Here is a 22,290-nt window from a genome sequence, read left to right on the forward strand (position 1 = left end):
AGGCCACTAACTGGACTTGGGTGACATCTTAAACAGGACAGGATGTTCAGAGAAGGAGTGATCAGGTATTTGATTATGATCCACCTGTTGGCACAGTAAACGGCACATAAAAAGTGTTCTATCCACGTAATCTATTATTATTACCGCTATTATTACTATTCTTATTTATCTCAAAAACTAAGTCATCTTTTGTTGATTTTTTCAGATACTCATTTTCATAGATACTTTGTAGGAAAGTTATATAACTGGCTTTCTTTATATTAAGCAAAATACAATCACTAGAATCACAGAGATCACTAGAAAACCTGTTTTATTGCATACAAGATCATTAAACCTTAAATCAGAGCCTTGGTAACTTAGTCTATTCAATGTTGCCCCATAAGGCAACTGCAAAGCATTAGGGTAATACTACACCTAGTTTACCTTCATCTCCTGCCCTCACACTGGACTGAGAGCTTCTCAAAGTCAGACACTAGGACTTATTTGCCATTGTGTCCCCAGTCTTTAGGGGAATATTAGAATACGGCCAGTGCTCCAAAGACTTTTGTTGAAGAATGAATGAATAAATAAATGGATGGATGGATGGATGGATGGATGGATGGAACAATAAAAAAATTAAATCCTTGAAAAAAAATCCCTTCTTTTGGATTAAATATAATGTGTGTCATACTTGAAATTGGTCAAACGATTCAGCCGAGGGAGGAGTGGAATGAATCCTTGCCAGACACACTGGACCCCACAGTGAACAAGGGCCAGTCAGCTGCCCACCCAGGAGCAGCTGAAGTAAAGCCACCTACATCCCCCATCTCCAGAACAGTTTTCTCAGCTAGCAAGATTCATCAAAGAGGGCAGGTTTTAGCCCAAATAATTTAGATTCAGTTTCTAATATTGTTCAGATTTTTCTGCAGACTTCACAGAATTTTTGTGTTGGGATATTGATACCTCTACCAGAATAAAACCCCAAATGCCAGTGATCTAAACAAGGTACAAGGTTATGTTTCTCACCGAAGTTTAGACTCAACGGTGGCTCCAAGATACTGGGATTCCAAGCTCTTTCCATCTTGAAGCTCTGTCATCTTCAACATGCAGCTTCTACCGTCTTGTCTAAAACGACAGATCTGGTTCCCTACCACTGTATGCCCTACCCTATTTTAGTCCCAAAAAAGGGAGAAAAGAGGAGGTCATACCTAAAGGTTTGACCCAGAAGTTGCACACATTATTTCTGTTCACATCTCGTTAACCAAAACTTGGTCACATGGCCACAACTAGCTACCAGGGATGCTGGGAAATGAAGCATTTAGTTGGCTATCCATGTGCCTCCCTAAAACTTCTATCATTCTAGAGCAGGGGTTGTTAGCCTTTCTTATGCCATGGACCCCTTTGTCAGTCTGATGAAACTGCTTCACAGAATTCTCAAACAAAATTTTAAATTAAAAAACGTTTAAAATATTTGCATTAAAAATAATTGTGAAAGTAGTTGCAACCGTGCTTCTTATTATTGCATTGATAACAAATACGGCAGCAGGTTTAATCACCACGATAACTTCAAAGTCATGATGAGCATAAACAGAACTTCAAGGTATCTGCGATCGTAATGTGATATAAAAATATCTGTGATTCCTTCTGGTGACAAAGTCACAGGCGGTATTAATCCTACCGTGGCCATCACCTACATTCATAACTGAAGGAAATGCTAAATTTCAGTTAGAGGGTAGTCAAAACAAAGATGTGATTTTTTTCTCAGCCTGGTGCATGGACACCCTGAATTCTACTCAAAGGCTTTTTGGGGTTTGTTAACCTAGTTTAAGGACCCTCACTAACAGAATAAGAGAATGGAGACTGGATGGCGTTAACAGAGTGCGCCACAAGTCCCATTTCAGTACATGCCCGGGCTCTGTGATCAATACTCTCTGTATTAATGAGGGTTCAATGAGGAGACAGAAACCACAGAGGAATTTGAAAGGGAAATTTTTTTTTAATTTTTATTTTTTTTAGTTTTGTAAGTTTATTTATTTGTCTATTTATTTTGGGCTGCGTTGGGTTTTCATTGCTGAGCGCGGACTTTCTCTAGCTGCGGTGAGTGGGGGCTACTCTTTGTTGTGGTGCGCGGGCTTCTCATTGTGGTGGCATCTCTTGTAGCAGAGCACGGACTCTAGGCGCGCGGGCTTCAGTACTTGTGGCACGCGGGCTCAGAAGTTGTGACTCGCGGGCTCTAGAGCACAGGCTCAGGAGTCGTGGCACACGGGTTCAGTTGCTCTGCAACATGTTGGATCTTCCCGGACCAGGGATCGAAACTGTGTCCCCTGCATTGGCAGGTGGACTCTTAACCACTGTGCCACCAGGGAAGTCCCTGAAAGGGAAATTTTAATATAAAGAATTATTAACTATTACAGGGACTGGTGTCACGAGGGATTGACTATTAAGAAGAGAACGCTAAAGGATAGACGAATTGCAGGTATAAAAAGGGGTGAGAGCTGATATCTGGAAATTGTCAGAGGGCAAGGCAGGCTTACTGGATGTCAGAGTAGCTGCTGTGGTGTCACGCTGGCAGAACTTGCTGGAAATCCATCTTCTAGGTGCTTGGGAAAGCTGTTCTTGGAGAGGTACCTCACGGAGGCACTATGAAACCACCAGTGGAAGGTGCTGGGTGCTAGGTGCTAGGCGCTGCTGACCACTGTGCCCTGCAGAAGCCAGGCTCTGGGAAAGCTTCTTACACTGTGAAGGAAACCAGAACGTGTCTCCCCAAAATATGTCACTTTGGCATATGGATTATTTTGAATTACAAGCATTCAAGAAACGGCAAGTATAAGGACACTCTGACCCTCCTTTTTTCTTCCTAAAAGCAGGAGATAAAACTCCTATGTGAAAGGTACCCTCCCTGGATGAGGAGGAAAGAAGACATTCTTATCAGCGCAGAGGTAGCACCAGAGGAATCTGCAAATGAACATCAGTCCATTCATTTCCTCCTATGTATTTACCCTCCCACCTTCCAAGTTTGCCTTCCTTGGGAGCCTGAAACTGCTTTCCTTTGTCCTGTCATTTCTCTACAAATTTATTATTTTTTATTGAAGATGCCATATCTTTGGAATTCTAAATCACCACTTTGAGTTACTTTTGGTTTAGGTTTCTCCCACGTGATGTGTGCTGCATGTTTTAACAAACTATTTGTTTTCTCTTGTTAATCTGCCTTTTAGTACAGGGGTCTCAGCCAAGAACTCAGAAGGTAGAAAGAAAATTATTTTTCCTCCCCTACAGCTGCAAGGCTGGGCACTGGGAGAGCTGGGAGCTGGGGGCCCTGCCTGCCTTGCTGTAACTGGTAATGCTCTAAGCTGGATGGCTTGCCAGTAGTCCTTGTTTGATCACCAATTTGAAAATTTGCTCCATATTCCAGCCTTGTTTGCCCCCAATCTATGGTTCTGGGCTTCTGCCCAAGTTCTTAGTTTGTCTCCTGGTTCTCTAAGCAAAGGTTCAAAAACAGCCCTGGATCCTGCCAACTAGGCTAGAACTTGGATACTTTGCCCAGACTTTTCTATCTCATTCCTTGGAGCCCCATACTATTATCTAAGTATCCTCACTTACCAGTTGGAATCTAATCACAAACTAGGAAATTATGAGAAGTCGTGATGCTGTCTGAGAATCTTATCTGCTACTGGGCCCCACGCAACACATTTAAGTCCTCTTGGACCAAGCCCAGACCTGTCAACATCTTTTGCATCCTGGGAACCTCACTGACTCCAGTTTACAGGTGCCCTACTCTCACAAACCCCGACCCCCATCCAGTTCCTACTCTCTGCCTTTTCCCGTTGGTCCACTGCTGAGACCCATGATGACTTGCCATTAAGGGCATCAGATAGCCAACTGCAAAGGTGGGAAGCTCTAAGACTAAGACTAGCCTTAGGGAATGCAGAGGAGTTTCTACTGTTGTGGTTTTTTATGAGATGTATAGAAATACCTCCACCTAAAATATTCTTTCCTTCTTCGGTTCCCCTGTGTCATCATTCCTCCACCCCAAACACACACCTAGCCCCCAGGCTCTCTCAATACTGGAAATACTATCATTTGTGATTTTCCCTTTTGGAGTGAAAATCATTGTGATTCCAGAAATCTCTTTCAGAATACTAATACCTACCCCTGAGAGGGATAATAACCCCTCATTATCTATTAAAAGTTTGCAGTGTCCTAGTTCCTTCTTGCTTTCATTGAGCTGTCTGCAAATGGGGCCCTGAGGAGACAAATCACAGAACACACAAGTGTGTGTTGACTATACACCCAGCTTGCCTAGGACAGTGCCAGTTTACAAGTATTGTTCTGACGTTATTTTTAATAGTGTCCTATTTCACTATTGCCCAGGTTTTGACAATAAATTAAATAGTCACCTTGACGAAGTGGGATGAGTCAGGAGCATGTGTTTTTATTTGGGGAGGGGAAATCTGGAGGAAGGATTGAATTTACCAAGGAGCAGCATGAAGTATTGGGAAAATGTTGTTGGGGAGGAAAAAATGCCATAAAGAGTGTTGAAGACAACTTTGTCCACTTTAGAATTTTCCTTACAAATCTCCCAGTGTCTCCCATATGTCAATGAACCCGGAAACATTATGGATTGGCTTCGGGAGAGCATAGCCTAGGGGTAAAAAGTCTAGTGACTCAGCCCATGAAGTCAGTCTTGGGTTTAAATGCCAAGTCCACTACTAACTGGCGTCTATGTCCTTAATTACCGAATCTTCTATTGATAATCTGTGTCTTTGTCTATGAGCCAATTTATTTGCAGAATTGGGGTAACAATAACGGCCACTCTAAAAGCAGCACTGAAGGTCAAATAAATTAATGCATGTAAGGTATTCGGCATAATGCTTGGGGCATAGCCATCACTTGATTTCATCAGCTGATACCACAGTAGTGGGTATCTTTGGGATGGTTTGTCCACCTGTCATTCTCTGAAAACCTCCTACCTCACTGTGGTAGGCTGAATAATGACCTCCAAAGATATTCAAGTCTGAATCCCTGGAACCTATGAATGTTACCTTATGTGGCAAAAGGCACTTTGCCGATGAGGTTAAGTTAAGGATCCTGAGATGGAGAGATTATCCTGGATTATCTGGGTCAATGCTAAAGGTAATTATAAGTGTCCTTACAAGAGGGAGGCAGAAAGAGATTTGACTACAGAAGAGGAGAAGGCTATGTAATGTTGGGAACAGAATGATGCACTTTGAAGATAAATGAAGGGGCCACGAACCAAAGAATACAGGTGGCCACTAGAAGGGGAAAAAGGCAAGGAGATGGATTCTCCCCTCAGAGGTTCCAGAAGGAACCAGCCCTGCCAACACATTGGCTTTAGTCCGATGAAACTGATTTCAGACTTCCGACCTCCAGACTTGTAAAAGAATACATTTCTGCTGTTTGAAGCCACTGAATTTGCAGTAACCTGTTACAGCAGCAATAGGAAACTAAGACACCCACCCATAGTGGGAGACTCAACAGCCTTGTTTCTTTCACTTGGTCTAAGAGTGGACACATGACTTAAGCTGGGCCAATCACATTCTTTCTCCCAGGTTTGTGGAATTTTGAGCTGGGACTTGTGGGTGTTAAGTCACATACACGGCAGAATGCCAGAGAGATGGTGTGCGAACTTCTGCGGCCAAGCTTCTCATACCTGTCCTGCTTCCTGCCCTCCCCCCAGATTATTCAGCAATCCTTCGGATACAACAGGGATATATTGTGGGATTTAACAGTATCCTTCCAACAAAATCCCTTTGTCAATTAAGGTAGCAAGTTTTGGTTTTTATTAGTTGCCACCTCCCAAAATTGATTGATACAGACAAGCTGTAATGAACAATCAACTAAGAAAACAGCGTGTCTGCAACAAATCACTGGGCTGCAGCCTTTCTGGCAGCACCAGTTCAGGCTTCTGTGGCTTTAAAGCAGACAGCAACGGTTCCCGCCAGAAGCCGCTCTGCAGCACATCTGAGCTGCAATGCCATTCCCAAAGCAAAACTCCTAACAATGCTGGACTGCTGAGGAAGTAGCTCACCTTGGCCTGGCACAGTCAAAGGGGACCTGGTGCAGCTCATTTTGGGGGCAGGCCTCAAGGAAATGTCAATTTGAGTCAAGATGCACATTCTTGAGACGCTACTGGATTTTTGCTGAGAGACCGTGGGTGGGAAATTGGAGAAACATTTCCACTGCTCAGTCGCCAAACCTCACAGGAAAGACAAGACGTGGATAGTTTCACCACCCTAAAAACTCATGGTTCCACAGCGCATGCAGTGGAGCTCTGCAAAGTGGGTCTACTTCAGGAAGGAAGCCTGCAGCTGAAACCTGGGGCTTCACGAGAGGCGGCCATGGATGAAGTCTGTGGAAATGCATTTGTTTCTGCTTCCAGCCTAGTCTATATTCTTTGGTATCTGTTCAAAAGCTGGTTCAGTGACGGTCACTTTGAAAGGACAGATGTCTTTGCCTTCAGGGTTCATTCGTTCAGCAGGATTTTACTGAGCTGTTGCTTTGTGCCTGGAATGGTGCAACGTGCATGAGGTACACAGAGGAATGTGACACATTTCCTGCTCCCAAGGGGCTGCCAGCTCAGGCGGGGAGACACAGCGCAAAGGGAGTGGTGAGTGCCACTCATGCAAAGACTTGAATTCTCTTCTCTCTCTCTCCCTCTTCGCTCCCCTTCTCTGTTTCTTTCTTTTTACTTTTGCTGTGTGTGGACTTTGGAGATACAGGGATGAGTAAGACACAAGAACCACTATTTGTGTCCTTGAGGAGCTCGGCTTAGCGGGAAAGTGGGCTGGGGGACCAAGGAGGAAGCATGAACTCGCTTTGGAGGAGAGGAGTCAGGGAAGTGACGTGATGAGGTGATACTCAAGCAAAGTTTTGAAGAACAAGGAGCTCTGCAGACAGAGAGAAGAGAAGGTTTTCCAGCAAGTACCTAGAGAATAACTCCGTTAATAAGTCAAAACACAGGGACCCAAACACCCTGCCTTTGGAAAGGAGAGTGTTTTCCCAGCAGCACGAAGAGGTCAGTGTTGCTGGAACCTAGGCAACAAGGAGATCAGGGAGCAGGATGGGAGGCCAGAAACCCAGATCGAAGCTGGGTCATGGGGGGCTTGAGTGCCATGCTCAAAAATTTGGATGGGGTGCAACTGAAGAGTTTGAGCAGTGAGACGAGCCAATCAGATCTCTGTGTCAGAAAAAAACTGGTCTAGAAGCAATGTGGTATATGACATAGAGAGAGGTGCCCCTAGATCTGGAAAGAAATGAGTTTTTAGGTGCCAGAGATTTCAGGGAATTCACACCTAATAGCCTCTCTTTTTCTTCTGAATTATTAGGTAAGAGAGAAGATTATAACAGGACACTGAACAAGCAAAGGAGGTGGCTGCCGCCAGTGTTCAGGTCGGGATGGCATTCCAGGGGTCAGTTATGTGCATCCTGAGACCTTATTGATGGCAGAAGCATTGTATAGTGTTATGGGCTGGACTGTGTCCCCACAAACTTTGTATGTTGAAGCCCTAACCCTCAGTACTTCAGAATGTGACTGTATTGAAGATAGGGCCTTTAAGGAGGTGACTAAGGTAAAATGGGTAAATAATGGTGGGCCCTAATTCAATGAGTGGTGCCATCACAAGAAGAGGAAATTAGACATACAAAAAGAGACACCAAGGGTGTGGGTACACGGAGGAAAGACCATGTGAAGACACAGGGAGAAGGTGACCACCTCCAAGCCAAGGAGAGAGGCCTCAGAAGAAACGAAACCTCCTAACATCTTGATCTTGGACTTCCAGCCTCCAAAACTTTGGGAAATACGTTTCTGTTGTTTAAGCCTCCCAGTCTGTAGTATTTTGTCATGGCAGCCCTAGCAAGCTAATACATACAGTATGTCAAAATTCTCCCAGATACTGGATGTACATAGGAGAGTCTTAGTCTGTTTGGACTACTATAACAAAATACCACAGGCTCGTATGAATGACAGAGATTTATTTCTCACAGTTCTGGAGGCTGGAAATCCAAAATCATGGTGTTAGCCTGGCCAGGTTCTGGTGAGAGCCCTCTTCTAGGTTGTAGACTGCCGATTTCTCACTGTGTCCTCACATGGTAGAAGGTGAGAGCAAGCTCTCTGGGGCTCCTTTTATCGGGGCACTCATCTCATTCATGAGGGCTCCACCCTCGTGACCTAATCACCTGTATAGGCCCACCTCCTAAAACCCATCAACTTGGGATTTCAACACATAAATTTTGGGGGACACAAACATTCAGATCACAGCAGGTAACTACCCTGGTAGTGTTTTTATTCTGATTTGCTTGGCTCATGTCACACGGGGAAGAAAATCTGTGAGGATGAGAACTAAGAGGAAAACCCATAATAAATTTAATTTGTCTAAGAAAATAGGTTGGTGAGGGGTAGTGAAGCGAGAAAGAATGATAAAGTTATTTAAAATCAATTTTAAGGTCTGTAGTTTTGTTTAACCACATTAAAAAAATCTGGGCAAACTTGATTTTGTAATTCTTAGCTCCTCCGGAAAATCGTTTATCAGAAGTACTAACACCGCGTGAATGTTGTTTACTAAGTAAAATGCAATATAAATTAAGATTACGTGTTTTCCAAATGAAAAAGAGCTGATGCTAAGGTAGAGGAAAATTGTTTTATTCCAGTTGGTGGGAAAAGTCAATCAAATGCTGTGACACTGATGTGAGTACCCATGGCTGTAATTTTTCGGTTGTTTTATTTTCCCCTGTAGGAGTGAAAAGATACTGAAACTCTGTAGGAGAGCTATTCAAGGTACTGGGAAAAGCAGAAAGTAGTTTTAGATAACTTCCTGGCAAAAGATTGCATACTCTGAAGGTCAAGGTTCTTCAGTTCTAAATTAAGCCTCAGGGATTCAGTATTGATGTGAAGGCAAAAGACATCATTGAAGTAAAAGTCAACCTGAAAAAGGAGATGCCAAGAAATACTGAGTTAATTTCACTTAAGTCTAAAGAGAGGCATGATATAATTATGATCTGGGGCAATGAAAAACATATTGAATGTGCCCCAACTGGTATATTTTTTTCCCACATTTTATTCTAACTGAAGATTCTATTTGAGTAGATTAAGTTTCATGTTTAGCTGTTTTAAGTATTTTGTTAAAAACAAAGCAAAATAACAACAAAATTTTAATCCTGTGACAAAGACTGCTAATCTTTTTTTTTTTAACATCTTTATTGGAATATAATTGCTTTACAATGGTGTGTTAGTTTCTGCTTTATAACAAAGTGAATCAGTTATACATATACATATGTTCCCATAACTCTTCCCTCTTGCATCTCCCTCCCTCCCACCCTCCCTATCCCACCCCTCTAGGTGGTCACAAAGCACAGAGCTGATCTCCCTGTGTTATGCGGTTGCTTCCCACTAGCTATCTATCTTACGTTTGGTAGTGTATATATGTCCATGACACTCTCTCACTTTGTCACATCTTACCCTTCCCCCTCCCCATATCCTCAAGTCCGTTCTCTAGTAGGTCTGTGTCTTTATTCCCGTCTTGCCACTAGGTTCTTCATGACTTTTTTTTTTTCCTTAGATTCCATATATATGTGTTAGCATACTGTATTTGTTTTTCTCTTTCTGACTTACTTCACTCTGTATGACAGACTCTAGGTCCATCCTCCTCACTATAAATAACTCCATTTCGTTTCTTTTTATGGCTGAGTAATATTCCATTGTATATATGTGCCACATCTTCTTTATCCATTCATCTGATGATGGACATTTAGGTTGCTTCCATGTCCTGGCTATTGTAAATAGGGCTGCAATGAACATTTTGGTACATGACTCTTTTTGAATTATGGTTTTCTCAGGGTATATGCCCAGTAGTGGGATTGCTGGGTCGTATGGTAGTTCTATTTTTAGTTTTTTAAGGACCCTCCATACTGTTCTCCCTAGTGGCTGTATCAATTTACATTCCCACCAACAGTGCAAGAGTGTTCCCTTTTCTCCACACCCTCTCCAGCATTTATTGTTTCTAGATTTTGTGATGATGGCCATTCTGACCGGTGTGAGATGATATCTCATTGTAGTTTTGATTTGCATTTCTCTAATGATTAATGATGTTGAGCATTCTTTCATGTGTTTGTTGGCAATCTGTGTATCTTCTTAAGACTGCTAATCTTAATCACAGTTAGCAAGGCTTTTTGGTCAGGTAGAAAAACTCTACTGCCTGGCAATGTTCTAATTGCACCTTCAACTTCCTAGAAAATAGAGCCTTGGTGGTCTTGAAACCACAACTATAAAAAGGGAGAGTAAAACACTTACATTTTTACCTACCAAATATGTCTAATTCAGCTACATCTCTCTCCCATTAAGCCTAACCTCATCAAAGCCACCACATCTTTCACACTATTGCAAACGAACACTTCAGTTTTGTTCTTCTCCATTTTCTACACTGGCTGAATGAAGTTAACTTTTTCAAGTGTATATCTGATCACGTCACCTTTGGCTTAAAAACTTTTCTATGGTTTCTATGAAACAGTAAATCCTTAACATGATACACACGTCCCTTTGTGTTCTGGTGCCATTTTCCTATCTCTCACCTCTTGCTCTCTGTTTGGGTCAATACTGGGCTTTTCAATTCCTTGAATGAGCCGTAACTCCTTGTCTTTGGGTTTTGGGCATCCTGTTCCTTCTACCTGGACTGTTCCCTATCCTTTACCTGGCTACTAAGTACTTCAGTTCCCTGGAGCCCTTTTGTACTCAATCCCCTCCTCCTCACCTTTTGCCCCCAGCAGCCACAGATGTGATTTCTTTCCCTATAGTTTTGCCTTTTCCAGAATGTCGTATAAATGGAATTCTATAGGATGTAACCTTTTGTGTCTGGTTTCTTTCACTTGGCATAATACTTTTGTGATTCAACAGTGTCACTGCCTATATCAATAGCTCATTCCTTTTTTTACTGTTGCATAGTCTTTCGTTCTCTGGATGAACCACAATCTGTTTCTCTATTTGCCAACTGACAGACATTTGGGTTGTTTCCAGTTTTCACATACAGGTCTTTACGTGGACATTTGTTTTTATTTCTTTAAGGTAAACATCTAGGAGTGAGATTGCTAGGTTATGTGGAAAGTATATATTTAAATTTATAAGAAATCGCCAAACTGTCTTCCAAAGGGGTTATTTGAATTCCCATCAGCAATGTATGAGAGTTCTAATTGTTCTTTATTCTGGTCAGTCTTTTTAGCCATAAGGTTAGTTTTTTTAGCCATTCTAGTAGGTATGCGATGGAGTTTTAACTTACATTTTTCTAATGACTAATGATGTTGAGGAACTTTTTATGTTTTTGCTATTTGTATATTTTCACAGATAATGCTTCTGTTCAAATATTTTGCCCATTTTTTTTTAGTTGAGTTGTCTTTTTTATTATTGAGTTGTAAGAATTCTTTATATATTCTGGATACAAATAATTTATCTGGTACATACTTCAGAGTTATCTTTCCCAGTCCGTGCTTGCCTTTCATTTTCTTAGCAGCATCTTCCAAAGAGCAGAAGTTTAAAATTCTGAGAAGTCTAATTTATCAATTTAAAAACTTTTCTGGTTTACCGTTTTTTCGTATCAAAGAAACCTTTGTCTAACCCAAGGTTACAAAGATTTTCTCCCATGGTTTGTTCTAGAGGTCTTACCCTTTTAGGCTTTACATTTAAGCCAATGATCTATTTGAGTTCCTCCTCCTCCTCTTTACCCTCTCCAATCCCCCTACTCTTCCCTCTCTTTCTTCTTTGTCTTTTAATGTCTATTGTCACAGCACTATTTGTTGAAAAGACTGTCCTTTCTTCATTGAGTTGCCTTGCCATCTTTGGGAAAAATCAATTGACTATATATGTATGGGTCTTTTTTATGTGTGTGTGTGTGTGATGTTCTGTTATTTTTCATTGATCCAGATGTTTGTCCTTACATTAGTACCATACTACCTTGATTACCGCAGCTTCATAGTTAAGTCTTGAAATCAGGTAGTTGCATCTTCCAACTTGTCAACTTGTAAACTCCTACCCGAAAAAAGCCTGATGGGATTTTGATTGGAATCTATAGATCAATTTGGGTAGAACTGACATTTTCATAATACTGAGTCCATGAACATGGTATCTCTAATTATTTAGGCCTTCATTATCTTCTCTCATCAATGTTTTGTATTTTTCAATGTAAAACTTGTGCATATTTTGTTAGATTGATCCCCAAATACTTCATGTGTTTGATCACTGTGATATTTTAAAATTTCAATTTCCAATTCTTTACTGATGCTATATAGAAATACAAGTGATTTTTGCATATTAACCTTGTATCCAGTGATCTTGGTGAACTCATGTATTAGTTCTAGAAGGTCTTTTGCTAATTATTTAGAACTTTCTACAGTTTTCCTTGCTTTTAATTTTCACTTTTTATTTGAAAATAATTCCAAACATAAAAGATGCAAAAAATTTGTGATGTTTAATTTTATGTGTTAACTAGACTGGCCTAAGGGATGCCCGGAGAGCTGATAAAACAATATTTCTGGGTGTGTCTGTGAGGGTGTTTCTGGAAGAGATTAGCATTTGATTCAGTAGACTGAGTAAAGAGACCCCTCACCCTTACCAATGTGCATAGACATTATCCAATCTGTTGGGGGCCCGGATGGAACAAAAAGACAAAGGAAAGGCAAATTCCCTCTCTTTTCTTGAGCTGGGACGCCTACCTTCTGCCCTAGACACTGGAGCTCCTAGTTCTTGGGCCTTTGGACTCTGGGACTTACACAAACAGCCCCCTGGTTCTCAGGCTTTTGGACTCAGGCTGAATTATACCCCTAGCTTTGTTGGTTCTCCAGCTTCAGACAGCAGATTGTGGGAGTTTTCCATCTCCATAACTGCATTATGGAGCCAGTTCCTAGAATAAATCTCCTCTTATGTCTGTCTATCTATCTACCTGTCAATTGATCAGTTGATCTATCCATCCATCCATCCATCTATTATTCTATATCCTATTGGTTCTGTTTCTCTGGGGAACTCTGACTAATACATAAGAACAAAGAACTCTCATATATGCCCTTCACCCAGAGACTCCATTCACCTTTCACCGGTGATGCCAATAATATCTTTCAGTGCAAAAAGTGCCAAACCAGGATTACACTTTGTACTTACTTGTCATGTATCTTCAATTTCCTTCATTCTAAAACTGTTTTTTAGTCCTTTTTTGACCTTCATAATCTAAAATTTTTGAAGATTATAGGCCAGTCATTTTGTAAACTATCTCTCAATTTGAGTTTGATGTTTCCTATTAAGATTCAAGATATGCATTTTTGGCAGAAATACTGCAGAAGTGATGCTATAGCACCAGGTGTCGATTTGTCCCATCCCTGTGACATTAATGCTCAGAGACTAATCTGGATGTCTCTGGAGACTCGTTTCCTTCCCTCTTTTCATAGCAGAGGTGAGAGCTGGCTGAGCTGCACTGAGCAGGGCTGTGGGGAGACAAGACATTGGGCTGGGTAGGCCAAGCTGTTCCTAGGACCCTCTGAGCAGACCTTTGCCCTTGGTATGCTTATTTCCTAGCACTGGACACGGGGTTTCCCTTGATGTATTCCTTGCTATTTAGAGAAACTAGGAATTCCCTAACCCCAGTTAGGCTAACATATAAATATTAATGCAGTGTGGGCGTGGGGCACGCTTTCTGTTTGGGGCTCTGGCTCTGTCTGTCCGTCTGGCTGCTGGCTAAGGCAGGCCTCGTCCTGCTGGAACTGTGGCCTGCAAACTTGACCATGGTACACACATAACAGCTATGCCTGGACTATGTTGTGTCGTAAGGAAAGTTCAGGGGATTGTGTGCATCCTGACCCTTGTCTGCATGTAAGTTTCCCTCAATAAGCCCCATGTTACAGCTGCACCACACGGCACTAGTGGGGGTGTGTGTCTGCGACTCCTCGTATGTCAGTTAACTTTGAATACTTGAGTAAGGTGGTGTCTGCTAGATTCTCTTTTGTAAAGTTCTCATTTTTTAAATAAGAATTTTATGGGGAGATGCTTTGAACCTATGTAAATATCTCAGTCTTTGTTCAACTTTTACCCACTAAATTTAGCAAACACTGATATTTCTTGTCTGATGATTGCCAGATGATGATTTTCTAATTCTATTATTCCTGCTAAATTTATTAGTTGCGATCTACTTTAAGCAAGAGTTATCTTTCCCCCCTATTTGGTTATTCATTTAAAAAACATCAGTGTGGACTCACGGCTTCTATATTATTCCATGGGATAGAATCTCTTACTATCATAATTAATTTTGATGCTAAAATTGTCCCATATTTGGCCAGCGGGAGCCCCTTCAAGCTGATTGCTTTGTCCTTTTGAAATTCTCCATCATTCCTTGAGCATTTTCATAGTTTCTAGCACAATAAGGTGTTCCAGGCTTATTTATATATGATGCTTTCACATGTATATTTATTTTTATATCTATATATATTGAAAACTTTGAATTCACATCAATACTTACAATTCTGATCCAATCACTCAAGCCTTCTTGCTGTTCCCCTTTCTGTATTTTAATGCCCTTCTCCAACAGTGAGAAATCTGGCTCGCCTTATTCTTAACACAGTTTTTCTTTGCGAAGTCTCCCTGTACATGATAAGTCACCTGATTTTGCAGGACCGACTCCGCCTCCTGTTTGGGCTCTGACCCTCACACTGAGCTGACTTCCTAGCTGAATATGGGGGTGCCTATACTCTCCTATGTAGATGGAAGAGTAGAGAGAACCAGTCACTAGAGAGAGATGCACAGATGAGACAGGCACACAGAAAATAATCACAGAAGAAGGACACAGAGAGTACCTTCTGGGTTCCTGGAAGCTTTCCAACTCCTGGTTCTAGCCTTTTGCTAAGATGCAGCTGTATGCCTGCTCGCAGCTTTTGTGAGAAGCTCCTACATCCTTATGATAAATTCTTCCCTTTTGGTTAAGCTACTTCAGGTTGGTTTCTGTTACATGCAAACAGAGGTATATTAAACAAAGGTATATTTATATCTTAAACAAAGGTATATTTATATCCTGGCTTGTTCTACAAAAAATAAAACAAATTGTGGAAATAATCAGGGAAAAGGGAAAATAAAAAATTAGCCCACAGAAAACGCATACCACATGGTACTGTACTGTTGCTTAACATGCGCTGAAATATTAGCTCTAAGATTTCCTGTGATCCAAACAAAGTGTGAAACACTATCCCTTACAAGATTTTATGTCTACAGATTTAAAACAAACCAGCAACTGGAGCATGAATAGATAGACCACTGGAAGAAAACACAGAATCTAGAAGTGAACTCTTCAACAAATGGCCAATAAACGGCAAACTATGTAGCCATCTGGAAAAAAAAAATTTGGATTATACCTCACGCCATATACTGAATCAGGTCCAAGAGGATCAATGTTTAACTGCAAAAGACTGGAAGTCAAAATGTCCATCAATAGAGAACTGGTTAAATAAATTATAGGCATATCCCTGCCATTAAATGTTATGGGGACTGAAAAAAACAGTGAGGAGTTCTGTATATATTGCTATAGACATCTATTCTTGATATACTAAGTTAAAAAAATAGCAAGGTATAGTAAATGTGTATGGCACACTATCACTTTTGTAAATGAGGAATGTCTTGGCTTGTACTGCATAAAGAAATTCTCTAGGAGAATGAGCAAGAAACAGTGGTTACCTGTTTGGAGCATAGGGACAGGTGTGGGGAGAATTGTTTTTACTATATACCTTTTTTATGCTTTCTAATTAATGAACCATACATATATACCTCTTTTTAAAAATTCAAAAAATGGATGAAAATCAGACAAACCTGCTGATGGAGTAGCTCAGCTAGTCTTGACAGACTGAGAGGACTCTAGGAGGGGATGGAAATTTTACCTGCCCACAAATTTCCACTGTAGTGAACCCCAGTGCCTATTCCCACCCTAAGATGCCATCCTTCTCATAAAGGATTATCTCCAGAAAGGCTTTATTTATATTACTGGGGAGGTCTTCTGCCTACAGTTCAATATAAGCGCTGGATATACATAAGAAAAGTTATTTTTATGGAGGTCCGCCAAGTGCATTCTGACTACTTCCTAATTTTGCCCACGAACATTCTGTTTATGTGAAACGTCTTGCCAATTCCCAGTAAATATATGACCAAAATGTGAGCATCGTAGTGATTGAATATACCAGCCCTGAAGCCAGACCGCCTGGGTTCAAATCTCAGTTGTTCACTTATTAGCAGCTTACTTGCTGGAGGTTATGAATTATCTTCATCTGTTAAAATGGGGGGCAATCACAGCATCTACTCACAGGGTCCACATAACAATCCAAGCTTAGAACAGCCTGTCCAATAGCAATATATACGAGCCACAGAAGACATTAAACACTTTCTAGTATTTACATTGAAAAAAAAAAATGAAACCAATAGGTCAAAAATACTATGACTTCAACACGTAATCAATATAATAAATATTGAGATGGTTTACATTCTTTTTTGGTAAAGAACACATACATCTGATTTCCAGCTATCATATCTCGATTAGGTCTAGCCATATTTGAAGGGCTCAGTAGCCACATGGAACTGGCGGCTGCTGTATGGACCAGCGCCGCCCTAGACATGTCTCGCACGTAGCATGTGCTAAGGGCTAACTCTTAGCAGAAGCATGGCTGCTGCCACCACACGTCGTCTGGAGCAAAGCAATCTATCAGGTGAGTCATCCGGAAGACAGGCCTACATTTGGGGATAAATTAATAGAACTTTCTTTTAGCCAGTCACTTACTGGATCTCTGTATTTTAATTCACAGCTGCAAGATAAACTACACGGCTCCGACCTATGCAAATGAACAATTTACATAAATGGGGCCGCTGCCCCCATCTCATTTTCTGGTTGTCCCCGTTCCGGGGTGGGGCTGGGGGGTGGGATTAGTTGTCTCCCCAGATGCGGAGGGCCCTGGACCACTAACGCAGGGGAAAAGCAGGCGAGGGGGACGGTCCTTTAAAAAAGGTGCGGGGGCGGCGAAAGGAAAGCCCAGCCCTGCGCACAACAATTACGACCATGGGGAAGGGCCTCGTTTAGGGGGCCGTGGGTGCCAGAAAGGGCAACAATGGAGGCGGACGAATTCCGAGAGCCAGCAGATTCTGCCGACTCAAGCGAGCGTCCGCAACCCCCGCGCGCGGGCCCGGGATGGTGGCGAAGGTGCCGAGCAGCGGGCCGTGGAATGTCCGGATCCCGTCCCGGCTCTGGGCCGCAAACACCGCCTGGGCCTCCGCCGCTCGCGTCCACTGTCTCCCGGCTCCTGAGTGGCTGGGGGGCCGGGATTAACCTTTCACCGCCGCGCTCTGTCCAATCACAGGCTCGCTCTCATGCCGGCGCGGGGCGAGTGGAGCGTGGGGGCGCGGAGGGGGCGGTGCGGGCGCCCGTGGTATTCTCCAAGCCGCTGTGCGCCGTTGCCGCAGGCCGTGCGCGGGCTGCGGGCGAGCAGGGCGCTGCGCAGTCTCCGCAAGCGCCGGCGGGAGGGGTCGCGGCGGAGGCGCGGCGCAGCGCGGCGCAGGCTGCTTCAGGCCCAGGTGAATGGAGTAACCTGACAGCGGGGACGAGGCGACGGCGAGCGGGAGGAAATGGCGGCGGCGGTGGCGGCGCCGGGCGGCACCGGGAGGCCTGGGCTGTGACGCGCGCGCCGGAGCGGGGTCCGATGGTTCTCGAAGGCCCGCGGCGCCCCGTGCTGCAGGTGAGGCGGGCTCCCGCGGAGCCGCTTTGTGTCCGGGGCGGGGAGCGGCCCCGCCTGGCCCCGCGCCTGCCTGGGCTCCGAGGCCCGCGTGGGCGCCCGGCCCGGGGCCTGCGGTGGCGAGACTCGCGCGGGCAGATGGCGCGGCCTCGCCTGGTCCCGGGCGGCGCGGCCTGCGGGCCGGGCGTCCACGCCGCCGGGCTTTGCGCCTCCCCGACCCCAGCGCCCATCCTGAGTCGGTGCTTCCCAGGGACTTTGTGTGGTCGCCCTGGCACCGGACGGGGACGCGGGCGCCTCCGCTCCCGGAGTGGAGCGGGTCCTCGCAGCTCGCTCCCGGCCCGCGGAGAGCGGGGGTTTGACAGGTCCGGTTACGCACACGACGGTGGTACGGAGTCAGCCGCCGCGTCTCGGGAGCATCCTCGGGAGCCTGCTTGGTGGCGGTGGCCGCGCTGGGCCTCCTGGGTGGACACCTTCGAGGGGGCGGGAGGAAAGGAAGCCGGGCCGTCCGCGCTGGCAGGAAAGCGCGAGACTTAGGGGCGCGCCCGGCGAGGATTGTTCGTGTTTATTGGCAGGTGACCAGATCTGGGTCCCCAGGGATGGGTGGCCGAGGCCATCTTTAAGCCCCTCCTCTCCGGTGTTTTTGTGCCAGCACGCCTGGACTCTGCAAAGGAGGCTTTCTTGAGGGTTTTCAATCTTTGGGGAAATCAGTGTATGTTTTAAGTTGGCACGGCAGATTTTTTGTAGATTTTCCAGAAAAGCTGAGCTGCCCCATGGCTTTGCCCGCAGTACAGAACTAACAGACCACTTAATGTATCTTTAATGGCCTGAAGATTTGCAAAGACTGAGATGAGTGGGGCTCTTTGCTGTAGAGTGTTTAGTCAGTGCTTTTGTGAAGAAAGTCATGCTTACGGGGACACGTTACTTACCCAGATGATAAGTCTATTGTTGTGACTATCACGGTTTAAAAAACATTCATCTGATTAAAGAATATTACTTTGAAGTCTTTGCTTCTTGACGTGCTTTGGTCTTTGACTTTTCTGAATCTTCACAATCCTGATTTTCAGTTGTCTTCGTGTTGCTTCTTTTTCAAATGCAGCACACTCAGTGAATGGAAAAGGGTACAAATTAGGAGTCACTCGGAAAATACTTTTTAAAAATGTGCTTCAATAAAAGGTTAACTCCATTGCAAATATAGTGGCGTAAACATTAAATTTTTGAAATAAAAATACCCATCTTAACCCAGAGCTCCAATAATTTATTAGAGGGTGGATGATGGTACAAGATGCTGATTGAGGCTGCTAGTGAATAGTAATTTTAGTGTTAATATCTTTGGGAACTAGGTTGCTGTAATCAGTTTATTTTGCAAAGTGTTGTCTTTAAAGCTAGCTAGTAGCTATCTGTGGCATATGTATATTATATGTAATATATGCTGTATATACTTACATATATAATTATTTCAAAATTTTATTTTAGGACATAGTTTATAAAACTTTAAAGATTAGAAACACTACAAAGATTGCTTTTAATATGATCTTTATGAACATTTAAATGGCAGTGTTGGTTAATGGATTTACTCAAGGCATCAAAACGCTGTTTTAAGAAAAGATGTGCACATTTAATTTGGGGAGAAAAGACCTTCTTTTCCTGTAGTTATTTTAATAAGGGCTTGTTTTACTTTTTATGCTGTCATCTCATGATTAAAGGTTAAGTTCTGTCTACTGTATTATGTATCTGTGGCACCGTGTGTGTGTTGTAAAGTGAGGTGGTTTTGCCATTGCTGAATTTTATTGTCTTGATTTAGAAGACATTTTATTTTGATGTGGCTCATGATTCTATAGTGGGTAGTACTTTTGAGTGTAGTGCTGCCTTCAAAGAAGGATGACTTTTATGGCATTGAGAGATTTATTCCCTGCCACTGTCTGATGTGTGAGATGGCTTGTTTCGTTTGAGAAAATAGGTATTTCATCAACATTCTCTCCCTTGTGACCCTAACATCCTGTGGTCATTACTTGTGGCAAAGGAGAGAAGGGAAAACATTTGTTCATAAGAACTTCCTCCTTACTGTGTGCCAAGATGTTTCAGGTGCTTTTATATGTGTTCTTACTTAATCCTCACTGTGACCCTGAGACAGACTTAGTATTGTCTTATTTTATGTGCAAGGAAGCTAAGACTCAGAGAGTTATGAATCTAGAAGTGGCAGAGCCAGGATTGAATCATGGTTTGATTTCAAAATCTTTGCATGTGGGCTGTCTTCCTTACGTTGCATTGCTGTTCCAAGTGGATTTTAGGGGAAAAACCTGTGTAACTTGCAGGTAAGTTTTTAGTTAATACTTGTTAAGTGAATGGAACTCTGTCTTAAATGTTCAGGTGACCTTTGGTTATCTGAATAATTAAGATTTTTTTACCTTTGTGGTGGTAAAATATAACAAAATGTACCACTTTAACCATTTTTAAGTGTACAGTTCTGTGGCATTAATTACGTTCACATTGTTTGCCTACCATCACCACCATACATCTCCAGAACTTTTTCATCTTTCTCAACTGAAACTCTGTACCCATTAAACACTAACTCCCCATTCCACCCTCCTCCCCAGGCCCAGGCAACCACCATTCTGTTTTCTGTCTGTATGAATCTGCTACTGTTGGAACCTAATTGAAGCGGAATCATACAACATTTGTCCTTTTGTGACTGGCTTGTTTCACTTAGCATAGCATCTTCCAGATCCATCCGTGTTGTAGCATGTGTCAGAATATCTTTCCTTTTTAAGGCTGAATACTGTTTCATTCTATACGTATGCACCACATTTTGCTTATCCATTAATCCCTTGATGGACGCTTGGGTTGCTGGTACTTTTTTGGCCTTGTGAGTGATGTTGTTATGAACATAGTTATACAAATACTTGCTTGAGCCCCAGCTTCCGCTGCTTTTGGGTATACCTGGAAGTGGTCGGATTGTTTCTAGATCATCAGAACACTGGACTCAGAACTTATTGCAGTATGAGTTTTCTCAGGGTTTTTCCAGGTGGTTATACTTCCCTACAAATAGGAACTTTTTGTTAATAGAAGACTTTAATCTTTTTGAGGCCCAGGATTTACTTGTTTTTATGATCTCGGTTCCTACCAGTGTTTGGCAAGTAACTGAATTCATTCAGTTGATCCATCATGGAGCCATGTTCTGCTCTGTTGGATGCCAGAGGAAGGTACTGGTCAGGTCCCTGTTTAACTTGTGTAAATAGTAAGTTGGAGTCAAGTGATTTATCCTTGTGCTCTGCATTTTGGACACTCAAGAGTTCAGCTCATTCTCAAAGCCCGATGGATGTATATGTTTTATTATTTGTCTCCTTTGAGAAAGGATTTGAGATGGTCTTATGATAGACAGATGTTTGAGAGGACAGTGAAAATAGTGGTGAAGGTTGAGGGGTAGAGTGTGGAGGGAATTAGATGAGAAGCTCTGCGCAAGGATAATTAGCGTCTGCATGTCACTAAGGTTTTTTTTTTTTTTACTATTTTATTAGTCAAAGCAAAAGAGGAAGCAGGACTAATTATAGTTGGTATTGATTAATGAAAGGAAGTATAGCAGTTAATCAGGAAAAGCAGACTTTTCTCTTGTATGATGAATAAGCATTTGAATTCTTATGTAAAATGACATTAACAATATATGGAGAAAACGTTTTACATTTTATAAATGATGGAGAAATATTTTTCACATGCCATTTTAGAGAAACTGGATAAAGGCCTCAGGCATAATGGAAAAGCTTTAGTAATGTAGGTATACATGTTCTGGTGATTTGATTCATTAGAGTTTAGTTAATTTCTCTTTCAGACGATGTCCGTCATATATCAGTTGTCTCATTCAGGCTTTTGACAGATGCCGAGTAATAATCCATTCACAATGTACTCTTTTCTGGATAGTATAGGCAGTCAGGATTTTCCAGATTCTGTCTGCCAGTCTTTAGGAATGTGTGTTGGTCTAAAAAGTAGGATTGCTTGTATGGTGGTATAGCCTTATTTTTGAGGTCCAGCTGATGAAATTGAAATTTTCAGTCATGTAAGAAGGCCTTTGTTAAGATAAATTTTGAGTACAAAATGGCTTTCCTGTTTTCCTAGAATTGTCAGTGAACTGTTGGTTCTCCTTTAATATGCAAATTTGCTATACATTTTAAGTAGGTGGCTAAGAAGATGCCACAAGAAAACATCGTCTGAGGCTGTCAGTAAGACTTACTAGAAATAAGACACGAAAGACTTGAATTTTGGCCTTACTGTTCTGATTTTTGAAGCTCATAGTGACACTAAATGTGCTGTGTTAAGGTTCATGGAATGGTAAGGATTAGTAAGCGTAGAATAGAACGGTGCTGGCATGAAGGGGTCCTCATATTTGTTGAGTGAATAAGTTATATTAGTTTTTAAAGGACTTAGAAGCTAACAGTTTTATGGAAAATAATATTGCTTGTATATTAAGGCTTTTAAAAAGATCATTACTATTCCGATTTTGGGCAAATCATGCTGCCTCATTCTTCATTAGTGACGACTTACTAGGTACTTAGAGACATTGTGGATGGAGAGAAG

General features: G+C 42.5%; 1 protein-coding gene across 10 annotated transcripts in view; it reads left to right on the forward strand.

Moving 5' to 3' along the window:
* The first annotated feature begins 11,013 nt into the window (after positions 1 to 11,013).
* Positions 11,014 to 22,290, forward strand: part of DICER1 (dicer 1, ribonuclease III) — a 73,928-nt gene continuing 62,651 nt past the window's right edge. For 4 of the 10 annotated variants that reach the window (XM_082448292.1, XM_082448290.1, XM_082448294.1 and 1 more), the window contains exon 1: positions 17,589 to 17,727. Coding sequence is in view for 1 of the 10 variants with exons in the window: in XM_082448289.1 (XP_082304415.1) it covers positions 17,104 to 17,727 (624 nt within the window). In the remaining 9 variants the exon portion in view is untranslated. Of the gene's footprint in view, positions 17,728 to 22,290 lie in introns of all 10 variants that reach the window. The other 6 variants (XM_082448293.1, XM_082448296.1, XM_082448289.1 and 3 more) reach the window with 5 other exon arrangements.

Source organism: Balaenoptera physalus (assembly GCF_965194825.1).
Source record: "Balaenoptera physalus genome assembly, chromosome: 2".
Taxonomy (NCBI): Eukaryota; Metazoa; Chordata; class Mammalia; order Artiodactyla; family Balaenopteridae; genus Balaenoptera; species Balaenoptera physalus.